At 39.2% G+C, this 14,456-nt stretch overlaps 2 protein-coding genes across 4 annotated transcripts in view; one reads left to right on the top strand and one right to left on the bottom strand.

Moving 5' to 3' along the window:
* The window catches only part of TYW3 (tRNA-yW synthesizing protein 3 homolog (S. cerevisiae)), a 13,616-nt gene extending 7,153 nt beyond the window's left edge, over positions 1-6,463 (bottom strand). Inside the window, exons 1-4 of the mRNA XM_004679521.2 lie at positions 6,145-6,463; positions 3,637-3,717; positions 2,158-2,256; positions 1,867-1,938 (exon numbers count right to left, since the gene is read on the bottom strand). Of these exons, the coding sequence (XP_004679578.1) occupies positions 1,867-1,938; positions 2,158-2,256; positions 3,637-3,717; positions 6,145-6,318 (426 nt within the window). The 5' untranslated portion in view covers positions 6,319-6,463. The remainder of the gene's footprint in view (positions 1-1,866; positions 1,939-2,157; positions 2,257-3,636; positions 3,718-6,144) is intronic.
* A 7-nt stretch (positions 6,464-6,470) lies between these two features.
* CRYZ (crystallin, zeta (quinone reductase)) overlaps positions 6,471-14,456 on the top strand; it is a 40,305-nt gene continuing 32,319 nt past the window's right edge. For all 3 annotated transcript variants that reach the window (XR_001145266.1, XM_012722667.1, XM_004679126.2), the window contains exon 1: positions 6,471-6,567. The gene's annotated coding sequence lies outside the window, so the exon portion shown is untranslated. The remainder of the gene's footprint in view (positions 6,568-14,456) is intronic.

The following is a 14,456-nucleotide window of genomic DNA, read 5'->3' as shown; positions in this document are numbered from 1 at the left end:
TCCAAGGAGGTTAAATAGATTTTCCCATCATAGAAAGGCATGTATAAAAACAGGCATTCTACGCATTATCTTTTAGAGAAGTAGACAGTATCAAAGAATCCAATAACTTTAACTGTTTAAATCTCACTAAAGCACAGAAAGCTGTAATACACTATTTAAAGCAAAAAAATAAATGAAATTTCAACAGAAGCTTCCAGGGAAAATAGACTGGGTGCCAAAAAGCCTCTTAGTACTGTCCAAGTCATGTGCTTATAAGAATAGAGTAAGCCTCTTCTATCTTAAAAAGTGGTTGCATTAGGGTTTGCCAATCTTAGTAATCCTGTTAATGAAACACTTCATCATGTTCCCAAGTAGATCTAAACACATCCGTTACGATGAACAACAAAAACTATTACGAGGAATAAAAAATTGACTGAATGAACCCTTACTGTGGATCTGCACTGTTTGAGGCCTCATGTAAGGTGTGCGGATCTATGATAAATGTCGCACGACCCCTGCCCGTTAAACCTCACATTCTACAACAGGAAATAAAAAGGTGAGCAAAGAATTACCACACACAAAAGTGCTATGACAGGAGCTACACACTGTATTTCTGCGTAGCGGGAGCATCCATGCGCGAGTGGGAAAAGAGCATAAATAAGGTAGATGCAAAATTGTTTGTGATAGGCATTGAATATCAGAGAAAATATTTGGAGATCCTGAATTTTTTTTAAAGAGGGACTCCGACAATATTGGTTGGACGGACTGAAGGAGAAGATGGATAACAGGAAGGCCAGTCAGAAGACAAGGTTGGTGAAGGATGATAACAGCTCAAGAAGGGGCGGGGTGCCAATCAGGTGTGATATGCTGGAAGCAGATTTGATAGGACTTGTAACTAACTGAACACAGAAAAGAGAGGAAGGTACAACAGTGGCTCTGTTCTTGCTTGGGCCACCAGATATATGGGTAGTGAGAGGGAACATAACTAGGACCATGAGTTTTGATTTTCTTCTGTTTAGACATACTTCATAGGTGACTTTTGTAAGCTACTTCTATTTGAAAAATAAGTTATTTGTTTAAATTAGATAGAAAATAGGAAAGCCCACAGAGGTGGAATCAGAAGTAGATCGAAGCAAACAATATATGCCAGGCAAGCAGTAAATATCCTAGGTAGTAATTAATCAAATGGGCATAGTGGGATCCAGCCATACCATAGATATAGCCCTAGTGTAGTAGTTTATTGGACCCTGAGAAAATTCATGCCCTGAAGGATTAAAGAGTTGCATACATGGTTTCATAGAGCATAGTGGGGGTACCGGGAGTATGTATATAGAGGAAGTTAGACTTTGTAATCTTTCCACTGCATTATGTTAGTTATTAAATTGGGCCTTAATTAGAATGACAACACAGAGCATCACTATAAAATGTAAATCTAGGGCCCTCCCTGGTGGCGCAGCGGGTTAAAGCACAGCACTAAGAAGCTTAAGCCACTTCTCCATGAGTTCGATTCCCGCCTGCCCACCCCAGAGGAGCTCCACATGGAGTGGCAGTCCTCTCCTGACCCGCCCGCTGCTCCCCTCAGCAGTGTACTTCGTCACTGTTCTGCTCCCCTCTCTGTCTCTGGTGAATCCTCAGACCCTCCACATCTCTGGCCTGTACCCCATCTCAATATGAATAAATAAATAAATCTTTAAAAAAAAATGTAAATCTAACAATTTTGAACTTTATCTGTAGGAAAGAACTTTATCTGCAAGGAAATGGCAAAAAACATTTGAGGAGGGAGAGACAAAAGGCAGGAGTTTAATTAAAAGTCTAGTTAGATGGTTATTTAATAATATGGATCACCTCATGCTCAAAAGAATTGCTTTTTGCCTACAGGTATCTTACCAACATAGTCTTTCCTTTCTTTCCCACTGTTATGCCTGAATTCCTGAAACCAGAATCCATTGCCACCGAATGCTGTAAGAAAGTAAGCTTGTTAAAATTCGGATAATCTAATCAATCAGGTAAAACTGCTTAGCTCTACAAACTACAGAAAAACTTATAATCCCAATCTATACTTAAATAATAATAAAAAAAAAGTTAAAGTAACATTGCATTTAATTTTTTGTGGACTTAAAGTTTAAAATCAATTCTACCTACAGGCCTATCAATCCAAGTATAATTATAAAATTTTACCAGAATTTGTGCATCCTGTAACTGTTGACACTGCACATGAAGAACAAATGGTTCAAATTTCAAAATGGCATCCCCACTCGCTTTCTTCAGAGCTGCGATCTAAACAGATGAAAGACCTTAGCATCAGACACAAATATATGATACTGGTCTTTGATGCTGCTGCATCATATATGGCTCAGTTTTCTCCAGAAACTTTCAGACCCATTCAGTATATTGTTTTTTCCCTAATGACTTTTCATTGTTTTCTTGGTCCTCTGTCTCCAAAAAATTATTAACATGCTTTTTTTTTAAAAAAAAAAAAAAAAAGAAAACACTTGATTCCCAATCCTCCCATCTTTCACTTCATTCTAACATACCTTCACAAAGTAAACTATTATTCTAATAAATTTTTATTGAGGAATAAAACATGTAAAGGCTACATTAGAAGTTCTGTATAAACATTTTGTTAGACTGAAGTTTAGCCACAATGCAACGAGCTAGAATTTTTACAAGGAAGTTGTTATTTGTTTTCCCAGTATCCCCCAGCATCAGCTTTCATCCTTCCTAACATGTGACTCTGGTGAGATTTTCAACTGTGACTGTCACCTATTCCTCCTGCTAGCATACTATCAGTGATATAACATGCTGTTCAAGGACAGCATTCCATTTTACTGGCAAAAATAATTGCTTCTGAGGGGAGAACACCTAACCCAAGCAGGATAACTCAGAATTATCCTTTAGAATGATGCATGGATCTTTGGAAGTCTTTCTGCTGGGATTGCTGACATCTGCCTTTCTTTCTACAAAGATCATCTACAGCAAGAGAACAAAGGGAAATATGCAGAGAGACCCAGTACCCAAAGGTGGAGATGGAGTACTCTGAAGACATTTCAATCCCAGCACCAGTAATGCTTGATGCCAGCTCTACTCCTGTCTTTTCCAGTGAAATAAACTATCACCTTTGCTTAAGACAGTTACAATTAGATTTCTAAATTCACTGAGAATATAAATTCCCTAGCAAATACAAATTCAGATTAACTCACTTAAGTATTTTAATTTCAAAAACTTCATTTAGCCCAGACATGAAAAATTTCAAGAAACAATCAGGTAAATAATAATTTATTTACATCAGTGTGCTAGTAATACATAGCTAATGCCAATCCTTGTCTCCTAATTCCATTCTCTTTCTGTAATTTATTCCAGGTTACAGAGTTCTCAGATGTCAGAAATGAAAATCAAACTTTAGATCCAGTATGTGATCAACATCCATGAATTCTCTACTATGTCCAACAGGATGTGTTTTGTTGAACAGCTGTAGGTAATTATACTTTTATTTCTCATATACCTAAACAGTTATTGTAATGACTATTCTTTAGCTTTTATAATCTCCACTTACTATAATTGTGAATTTAAATCAACAAGAATTTTCTTCTTTTCGTCTGTATTGAAAGTGACTGTGAATTACAAAGTTTATTTCTAAGTTTATATATAAAAACTTACCACATCTTCTTTTATACAAGGTTTGTGTGTAACCAGTAGCCAGCAACAGTTTTGTTTCTGAACCTCAAAGCCATTTATACCCTAAAATAACAAATGAGGTCATATATATCATGTAATAGTTATAAAAGTAGTAAGTACAATGCACAGCTTGTTTTAAGTATTCTAAATTAATAATCCTAAGTGGTAACTTTAAGTATTATTGAGAAAAATTCAGTGTTTCTGGGTAAAGTTAATCCCATACACAAAAAAGAAACCAGTAATTACCTGAGGTAGAACATAATTTGAGATAGAAATGAAATAATTTGTCTACTGAGGGAAAAGTTCTTAATAAACATTTTCTGAAATTGGTCATGATTTTGTTAGGAGAAAGGAGATTATTACAAGGGGCTGTACACTAGCAGCCTGACTTGGATTGTTTTATTTGGCTAACACACACACACACAAAAACAAAACATTTTTTGTAAGATGGCACTGTTTCAACACTCTCCAGGACCTACCACTGTTAACTGACAGATGTGCTGCTCATGCTTATAATATGTTGCTAGTCTCTATAGGCATAAATTTGTGATCTCAGGATTAGATTTCATATGCTGCCTCAAAGGGCAGAACTAGAACTGAAAATCAGAGTTTCAAGAAAGCAGTATTTTTGCATCAACTTTTTGTTTACTATCTGGAAAAATGTTTATTTGCAAAGTTCTATTAGATACTTTGGGTATAAACAGATCCTACCCTCAAGACCCTGGAAAGATGCAGGAAACCACAAGGTTTAAATCACTGTATTTCTACAAAGTAACTATTTATACAATGGGTCCACAGGAAACTGCTGTCTGGCCTTGGAACCAGGAAAGACTATGCTCCTCTTTAATATCTACTTTGGTTTTCACTGAATGACCTCAGTGATTTCTATTTCTGATCTTGCCCTGGCTGATATCTTGGCCAAATGTGTAGGCTACATCTAGCAAAGTACAGCATCAAATCAAAAGTTTTAGGAATCAAAGCCATTACTGGTTTCATCTTATCTGTATTCCCTTCATCCAGATTTTCCCTTTCATTTTTCTTCTTGTACTGCTTTTTAGTAAGTAAATCAAAGTTATTCAAGTTGTCATTACTTCCAAGTGAATGCCTGTAATTTGTGTTTCCCTGGAGAAGCAAGTTTTGGGAGTCAAGTCTCAGATATTCTGAGATGAGGAAAATATTTCAGGAAATACAAAGTTGAGTAAAGGCAAAAAGAGGTAAATATAAGTTGAAAAGAAAATAGATTTCAGTAAACAAACACGAAGAGAAGTAATGGAATAAAGGATTGACAAGCAAACTAGAGTATTTAGAGTTTATGAAGTTGAAAAATATAGACTAACAGAGTTCAGCATAGGTGAGTGGCATGTAGTTCACTTCTAAAAGGTGAATTTGTTAACTATATATATATACACATATATATATGCATACACACACACATATATCGCATTGCTTAGGGATAGAGAGAACAATAGTTCACTTCTAAAAGGTGAATTTGTTAACTATATATACACACACACACACACATATATATATCGCATTGCTTAGGGATAGAGAGATTAGTAGTTCAGTGAGCTATTAGAAAATGACTATAAAAACCCAGGCAGGATAGGGCAGAAGTAGTGCGTGGTGAGGAACAGAGAAAAGAGAAGGCAAGGTGCACAGGAGTGGCAGTACTTAGGAAGCAATAAAATCAATCTAAAAACCAGTGGGCCCCTGGAAGGCCATCAAGTGATATGTGAGGGATTTGAAGAAAGAGCTGCTTTTATGCTCTCTGAAGTCAGTGAGAATACTAAAATTAATACAGTTATAATGTACTTAATATGGGCGAGGTATACGCTAAATGTTTCATGTTATTCCATCTTCATCAAAGAAAACCTCTATAAAGTAGCTATTTTCCTCCATTTATTGAACAGGGAGAGCCTGAAGTTTAGGTAATTTTCCCTAAGGTCATATAGCCCCTAATTCTCATAACTGGTTTTCGACTTGAGCAGTGTCAACTCCAAAGCCTGAGGGCTCGACCACTACCTCACACAATACATACTAATGCTCTTAAGAGAAAAAATAAAATTACAAGAGCTGTGTTAATTAAGTGGTTCACTAGGTGGCAGTAAACTCCTTCACCCTGGCGACGTTCAATCAATAAAAGAGAACCGCAGCCGCGCCTGACTCCGGTGTATTTCAGAAAATCAAATTCTCTTTATAACTCAAGATCTTCTCAGGCCAACAGTTTAAACTCCACTTGTTAGAAATGCAGAATACCAGGTCTCAACCTAGATTCAGAGAATCAGAATTTGTATCTATAAAGACCCTCAGGTGATAAACACCTTCAAGCTTCTGGAAACACTGATCTAATTCACCCTTTAAATGTCTTAAAGACACCGATGCCCTCCACCAGAAGGACAGTCTGGATTGAGATATTACACTGAATGGCCACACGGATCCTTGTTTCGCAAACCAGAGGGCGGCCGCTGGACCGGCACAAAGGGTTCTCACCCCATCCAGAAGCACGATGCGGCCAGAGCAGGAGCTGGTGGTGAAAAACTGTTCTTGCCGGTTCAAGACCTGCACAAGCTCTACAATGTCCTCGTCCAAACTGCCCTTCCGACTGAGGTCCACTTTACTCAGACACTGCGACTTCCATCTCCTGAACTCTGCGTCGCGATCCATGTGGTGGGATTTAGAGTCTGTTCTCACGTTATTTCTGGCCTTTCCCTGGAGGCAGCCATGTTGAAAGGAGCGGTGGCCGAGAAGGGACAAACCTCTTTCTCGCTCTGAATTCGGGGGAATCTCGCGTCCGCCCCTGTGGGCGGGGAGAGGCGGAGCCAGCAAGTGTTCCAGGGGGACGTGGCCCGCGCTTTTTTTTCCGGTGGGACCTGCGCGAGCCCAAGAGGGGTTTTGATACACTAATTTAACCGGGTAAGTGGTTTAAAAAGTCCTTTTACTAGTGCAGGACTTTCTTTCCGCTGGCCCAAATGGTCTCGAGCTTGATTTTGGCCGTGCTCCTGTCCAGCGCTGACTCCTCAAGAACTTAGGAGTTAGCTGAAGTCATTATGCTTTCGGGGATGCTGTTACTTAGCAGTAAATCACCTAGGGAGACTTCATTCCGGTCCTGTCGCCCAGCCCTAGGTGTCATAGGGTCAGCATTTTGACTCCGCGCTCTGGGGCGCTTATTAGCACCCCATTCCTACCCCCCCCACCCCCACCCCCGCTTGATTTTTACTGTGACCAGCCCTGCGCTGGGACATTTCTGTGACTGCGAGTTTGCCTGCTGCCTCCTGCCCTCAGCCCAGCTGAGTAAAATTTACCCTCTTTGGCCTGCAGTTGCAGACTATACAGTTTTTACTGCCCGGCCTTCCCCCTGCTGTGCATGGCTAGAGTTACCATGTTACTTTTGTTGACAAATGTAGTTTATTTTGGACTTTCTCCCCTCTACCCCTCCATTCCCTAGTGGCCTTCACCTAGAACAATCTCCAAGGGTAAAAAATTACAAACTCTGTTAACACTTCACTGGTTGTTTACATAGTTTCTTGAGGGGAGACTTCTCGTGGATAGGAAAGTTGTAAATGATTAGCCATTTGAAGGCGAAAACCTCCTTGTCTGCAGCTAGTGGAAATGATTCCCATGGAAGCTACTAGGATACTCCCGAACTGTCTGGTCACCAACAGCAAGCCCGAACAAACCCTGCCCCCCACCCCTCCCATATTGGAAAGCAGCCTGCCCAGTTTTAGTCTATCTGTTGATCAAAACACCTGGAGTGGTTTAGCATGATCTAGTCAACTTTTCCCCCCACTTCCCCTCTTAGCAGAAGCAGATACTGAGATTCAGACCTGTGAAGTAAGCTGACAAGATCCCAAAGCCAGGAAGAAACTTCTCTTTGACCACTTTTAATATTTTGTTAGCTTATTTTTTACATTTACATCCTTAACAGCATGCTTACGTGAGTCATTCTTGATCAACCGGAGAACATTTTATAGTGACTGATTATTTTTCTAAGTTTTTTATTTAATGTTATTTCTTGCCCAAAACTTTTACAAATTTTTCACCTGCTCTTCTCTCCTAATGTGCCTTTGCTCAGACTTTGTGAGTTGGAATACTCATTCTGTGTTAAAATATCTATTTCTAAATTTCCTTTTCCTTTTATCCAAATGGATTCAATTATAGAAGGGAAAAATTCAGTCCGAGGAAAAATTTTTAAGTTTTGTATTCCTAGATTTACAAAATATGTTTGGCATCCTTTCATAGTTAAAATAGTAAAATCAAAACAAAACAAGTCCTTCTAGTTAATTTTTAAAGTTTATATTTAAAAAATTGAAAAAAAAATAAATAATTGAAAATACAATGAAGCTGACCACAAAGGTTCATTTTGAGTAATAGAATTGTAACTAGGTGGTCCCCAGGGAAAAGGGAGGTTCCAGGTTCTCTGCCCCACCCAAGGTGGGGGGGGGGGATGTCAAGCTGAGCCGGGAGCAGAAGCTGGAGAGGACTCTGGAGGAAGAAAAGGAGGGCGAGCCAGAGGGAGATCTGGAGGAGGTACCTTGAGAAGAGACATGTGAAGAAGTTGCTATTGCTTCTCTGCCTGTGTTGGTGGAAACATATGTGGGTGAGAGAACAGTGGGAAGGTTAATTAATAATGGCAGTTTTTTCCTTGATTTTGATTTTGCTTCTAGACTTGCTGGGCCTCATTTGCCTTTTCCCTGTGTATCCTCACCAGGGGGTGCCTTAGACTTGTGGCAGGCTTTGGGGCCTCACTGGGCTTGCTTTGGGGCAACCCTGTTTGACTAGACATTTAACTATGAGGGGATGGGTAATTTTGTGTGCTTGATTTAAAAACTAGTTTATCTATTCTTTCCCTTCTCCTTATTGCGCACAAAATCATTAAAGTTGCTTCCCATTAAAGGTCTTATGCATTAGAGTATTGTTTTGTCTTGATGCAGTGGATGGCAGGATCTATTTAGAGTGGGCAGGTTTGGGGGTTCCTGAGTGCCCTCACCCTGCCCCATAAAAGAACTTGAATGCTTGCTAGGCAAGCTGTGAGATGCTCTCTCCATGTGCTGTTCATCTTCACAAGGAAGCTGTGCCTGGAAGTATTTTTATAGAGGGGGAAAATTACTAGTTTTCCTAATAGAATCATATTCTGTGTATCTTTGGTGATACCCTAATTTATGGGCATTTGGAAATGTCCAGTTCTAAGCAGAGGGCTGAACTGTATGTAATCCTACTTAGAGGTAGGTCAATTTCATATTTCTAGCTCACTCCTATCTCAATAAAGTCATTACAAAGTAAATATATTAAGAAATTAAGAGTCCTTTGTGCCAACATTATCAAAAAGGAATGTGCAGTAAGGAGGAAAATCACCTTACATTTCGGGGTTTAAGACTTGGGTTATAACGTCCCTCTGTGTGATCTTGAAAAGTCTGTTAACCTTTTGGGATGCTTTCTCTTCTGTTGAATAGTGATTTTATTTTCATTTCTACATACAATTAAATGATGGTTTTAATAGGTGGGTGCTTCTCCATCTACTACAAAAATAGTTATTTTAATGAAGGTGAAAGACTTGTACTTTTGGGAAGAAATCAATTATTTCAGGGTTATAACAATTATAGCTGCTGTTAGTATTGAACTGTTCTTTGTATTGTTTTTAACATTGTACAACATTTTTTGAAGCAGATGATGATTTCTGTGAGTAGTTGAGAGGGTTCAATGGTAATGAGTGCCTGATCAATCTTGGTGGCAAAGGCTCTGTGGGAAATAAGATTGACAGAAGCAAAGTAGAACTCCTAGTTGTGAAGGTCATGCCCCTTCTCCTTCCAAGCTCAATAGCATAGAGGCGAATACTGGGCAAGACAGGAGGGTCTTGTAATTGCAGTACTGCCTGTGTTCTTTTCTACCAACTTAGCAAATGTCAAAATGTAAGGGGAATGTATGTGCTAGAGATCTCTAACAGATCCTATTTCAGGGTAATTTTGCTTTTACTATTGCTATAGTTTTTGAGGACAATAGTGATGTTGGCTGGTGAAAAGATAGATGCGAGTGCTTGAAAGAAAGTAATAGGTAGGATGTAGGTAGATATTGAAAGTGGGAAAAAAGCTACTCATCTCATATGGTGTGTGTGTGCCTGTAGGAAAGAATGAGCACATAGAAAAGAGCAGGAGCTCAGACAAGGACAGGGGCATTTTCTTTTTACCCCTTTGTTCTCTGGGTTTAGCACTGTGCCTCCTTAGAGTTAATGTTCAAAAATGCATGTGGAATGAATAACAGGCAATGTTTGGTATTAGTGTTTTGTTTAAATGACTGTCAAGACTGTGAACTCCTTGAGATTAAGGATTACTTACATTACCAGAATTTTGTAAATTGTGTTACAGTAAATCAAAGATGACTATAGAATTGTAGAATCAAATATATCCTGAAGAATAAGAAATTGGAAAGGAGAAAGCAGTTGGGCAAAAAATAACGACATCTACTAGACACAAGAATAAAAATTCCTCAGGTTCTGTGCTTGATGCCACTGGTATAGTAGCTTTGAGCTAAAGCTCTGTTTGCAGATAGGGAGCTCAAAATCTTGTCTGCCTGACCCACAGCCATGTGATTAGTAAGTGAAACTGGGACTTAGAACTGTGGGGTTCCAAACCCCACACCCTTCCATTAACACCATGCTGAAGACAGAAAGTGGAAAAAAATAGTTCTTATTTTGGATTCTCTGATCTAAGTAACCTTTGTTTTTAATCTGACTCATTCTTCTAAGACTACTTTTAAATTTTTATTGAGGTAAAACAACATCATAATATTACTTAAGTTTCAGGTCGACTTCATTATGAATCAACAGCTGCATATTCTACGTTGAGTTCACCACTGAAATTTCAGTTCTATCCCTTCACCATGCAGTGACCCCTTTTTTCTGATAACCACTAACTGGTTTTATAGTATAAGAGTTTATTTTTTTTTAATTTAGTTTATTTGTTTCTCTATGTTCCACATTGCTGAAATCATACAGTGTTTGTCTTTCTCTGTCTTGCTTAACGTCAGTAAGCATAATACCCATTAAGTCTATCTGTGTTGCGGGTTCATAGGATTCCATCTTTTATAGATAAGTAGTGCTCTATTGTGGCTGATACTTTTATAGGACACCAATTCTGCTCGAGGACAGGGGGAGAGGGACACCCCTGAAGCCCCAAAAACCTGCCTGCTCTAAGTGGGTTCTGCCATCTGCCGCAACAAGACAAAACATATAAAACTTTAATGAAAAGGGACTTTAATACAGTAAACATACAATACGGAACACAAAGAATATAACTTCTAAATCAAACACCTGAAGTTACCCATCCCCTCGTGGGCAAAAGTCAGCCCAAAAGGGATTGGTCCAAAGCAAGGCCTGAAAGCCTGGCACTAGACTAAAGCACCTTCTGGCAGGGACCCATGGAAAAGGGTCAGAAATGGCCAGACAAATCTGGGAGCAAAAGAGCAAAATCAAAATCAATATAAACACTGCCATAGTCACCTCCCTGCAGGTCTCTCACCACATCTGTCTTAACCAGTCCAGGGTCAGGAAACAAACACTGCTTCTTCCTCACATGCTTGCTGCTCCATGTGGCTTCCTCAGGTCTCCTGCTCCTTCTCCATCCTACTTCATTCTCTTCTTTCCTCTTCTCATTCCTTCTCTCCTTTTTCTCTGCTCAGCTCCACCCTCCTTCTGGGTGGGGCAGGGAACCTGGAACTTCCCTTTTTCCTAGGGACCACCCTGTTACAATCCCCCCTTTTGATTTTTAATACCACCATATCTATGGTAGCACAGATTTTAGAGTACAGTCAGTCACAACATTGTCCATGAAAGTCCAATATGACAGCCATAAGTGGAAAATAGTCTGTTAGTGCATGTGAAAGGGGAAAAAAAAATGTTTACAGAGAAAGACCTCAACTGGTAGAAATTTTGACAGTGGAAAAAGATTTTCTGCAAAGAACTGAACAGACTGATTTTTGCTAAGTTTTCCTTTGAAATGATACTGGTATTTTTTTTTTCTTTCCCCATTTGATTCAAAGTTTTTTTTTTTTTGCTTTCAATAACCAGAATCTGCAGTAATATTTTTCTTCAGCAGAACTAACATGTATTTCTATCTTTCTCTCCCCTTGATACCAACACAGTGTAAAGATTGTGGTAGTAATATTTGCTACTTGAGTATTTTTGCATAACTTCAATAGGGAATTTTGTTCGCTTAACCTAAATAAATTGGAAATGTGTTTCAGTGGCTTTGCTTGGCATTCTCCAGGAACTTCAAATAGAGCTGAACCAAGAAAAGGAGAACCTGCTGCTTTGTTTGTAGGGTTCCAGAGACCTCCAAAGAAGGTGAGGAAGCTTGCCTCTGTTGGCAGGCCTGGACGACCCAGAAAAATAAAAGTCCTGGTAACCTCAAGAAGAGGAAACTCCAGGTTGAGTCTGCTGAGACCAATGTTGCTTCTGAAGCCTGTGTGGACTGGACATCGATGGTTCGCTCTGATCCTGTAGGGAGGACTCCAGCATGGCCAGCAACAACAACTTGCTACTTGATTATTCTGCCCTGTGATTTTATGCAAAAATACAAAAATGGTTAAAATGGTATTTGTAAATGACTTGTGCATACAAGTTGAACAAAGTTGGGATCAAGGTTGAGAGAACCTTTTAAACAACTTTTAAAGTTTTGTTTTGTTCTGTTACTGTGGTTTTGATATACACCAGAAGGTTTTTTTTTCCCTTTCACATACACTAATGGACTATTTTCCACTTATTGGACATTCATGAACAATGTTGGTTACCAACTGTACCCTAAAATTTGTGCCACCATAGATATGGTGGTATTAAAAATCAAAAGGGGGGATTGTAACGGGGTGGTCCCTAGGAAAAAGGGAAGTTCCAGGTTCCCTGCCCCACCCAGAAGGAGGGTGGAGCTGAGCAGAGAAAAAGGAGAGAGAAGAAGAGAAGGGGCAGGAGATCTGAGGAAGCCCTATGGAGCAGCAAGCATGTGATGAAGAACCGTGCTTGTTTCCTGACCCTGGACTGGTTAAGGCAGATGTGGGTGAGAGACCTACAGGGAGGTGATATGGCAGTGTTTATATTGATTTTGATTTTGTTCTTTTCCTCCCAGACTTGTCTGGCCATTTCTGACCATGGGTCCCTGCCAGAAGGTGCTTTAGTCTAGTGGCAGGCTTTCAGGCCTTGCTTTGGGCCAATCCCTTTTGGGTTGACTTTTGCCCACGAGTGGATGGGTAACTTCAGGTGTTTGATTTAGAAGTTATATTCTTTGTGTTCCGTATTGTATATTCACTGTATTAAAGTCCCTTTTCATTAAAGTTTTATATGTTTTGTCTTGTTGTGGCAGATAGCAGAACCCACTTAGAGCAGGCAGGTTTTTGTGGCTTCAGGGGTGTCCCTTTCCCCCTGTCCTCTAACAGATTTGCTGTCCTATAAAAACACTACAGCTTCTTATCCACTTACGTGCCAGAGGGGACATAGGTTGTTTTTAATTCTTGGCCACTATAAATTATGCTGCAGTGAACATGGAGGGTACATGGTTCCCCAGAATTGGGATAACTGGATCATATGGAATGTCTGTTCTAATTTTGCTGAGGAAACTTCATGCTGCTTTCCATAATAGCTGTACCTCTTTCGATCCCCAGCAGTGTGTAAGGGTTTTTTCCTCTCCACATCTTCTTCAACTCTTGTTTTTTTGTCTATTGGGTTATAGCCATTCTTGCAGGGATGAGGTGGGTCCTCATTGTGGTTTCGATGTGTATGTCCCTATTAATAAGAAATAAAGGACAATCTTTCCATCTGGTCATCATTTTAATGTCTCCTTTGCAAAAGTCTCCTTTTTAGGTCGTCTGCCCATTTTAAAATGGGGTTGCTTTTTATTGTTGAATGTCACAAATTCTCTATTTATTTTGGATGCATAAATGGTTTGTAGGAAGCTCCTCTCTTTCAGTAGGATGCCTTTTCATTTTGTTTCTTTCATTGTACAGAAGCTTTTTAGTTTGAGGAGTCCCACTTATTTCTTTTGTTTTGTCTCCACCAAAGGAAGCAAGGTAAATCATACAAAAATTTTTTATATTTTCAATTTCTTGTCTACAAGATTCTCAGCTTGAGTATAAACCTAAGTAGAAATAAAACAGTGAGCCTGCGGAGTCTGTAGGCAGCAGGCTGCCTTTTCCCAGTCGTAATTCTCTGACCGGTTTCTCACCTTCGGGCCTGCTTAGCTGCTCTACAGTGCATGAGCTCGGACTTAGGCCTTCTACTTGTGTCTGCCGATTTTTATTTAAAGGCTGCCCTTAAGGATATATCAGTGCTAAACAACCTTTGAGCAATGCAGAATTCACTTTTTCCTTGGCATTAGGCAGTATATTAAATATGAATGGTTTTAATGTGACACCACCTTTGATTAATTATATCAAGAACAGTCTATTAATAACACCACCAAACTGCTTTTGAGTCCCCTCCCCTTGTACATGGGTGACACTTTATGGCCAGCACAGTCTCTGTTTGAAGTAGCTTTGAATTGAGCTTCCATGTCATTAAAGTCTGAATTCTTTCCTCTTACATTCTAGTTTCTACAACAACTCTTTTGATGTTTCAATCATTGTGTTTGATGAATATGACTATTCCAGAAGTTAATAGGGATATTCTAGGTGATGGCAAAATTTATCAATATTTGATGTGGTTAATTTCAAGAAATTGCAATACCTTATAAATAAAATCATGGCCATAGAGTCAAAACCCTTTCATTACATATAGATACGATAGCGAGTTCCCTAATTATATATATATATATATATAAAATATA

This window comes from Condylura cristata, unplaced genomic scaffold (genome assembly GCF_000260355.1).
Source record: "Condylura cristata isolate star-nosed mole 26May11 unplaced genomic scaffold, ConCri1.0 scaffold00008, whole genome shotgun sequence".
Taxonomy (NCBI): domain Eukaryota; kingdom Metazoa; phylum Chordata; class Mammalia; order Eulipotyphla; family Talpidae; genus Condylura; species Condylura cristata.
This window is presented reverse-complemented; position numbering and strand designations above follow the sequence as displayed.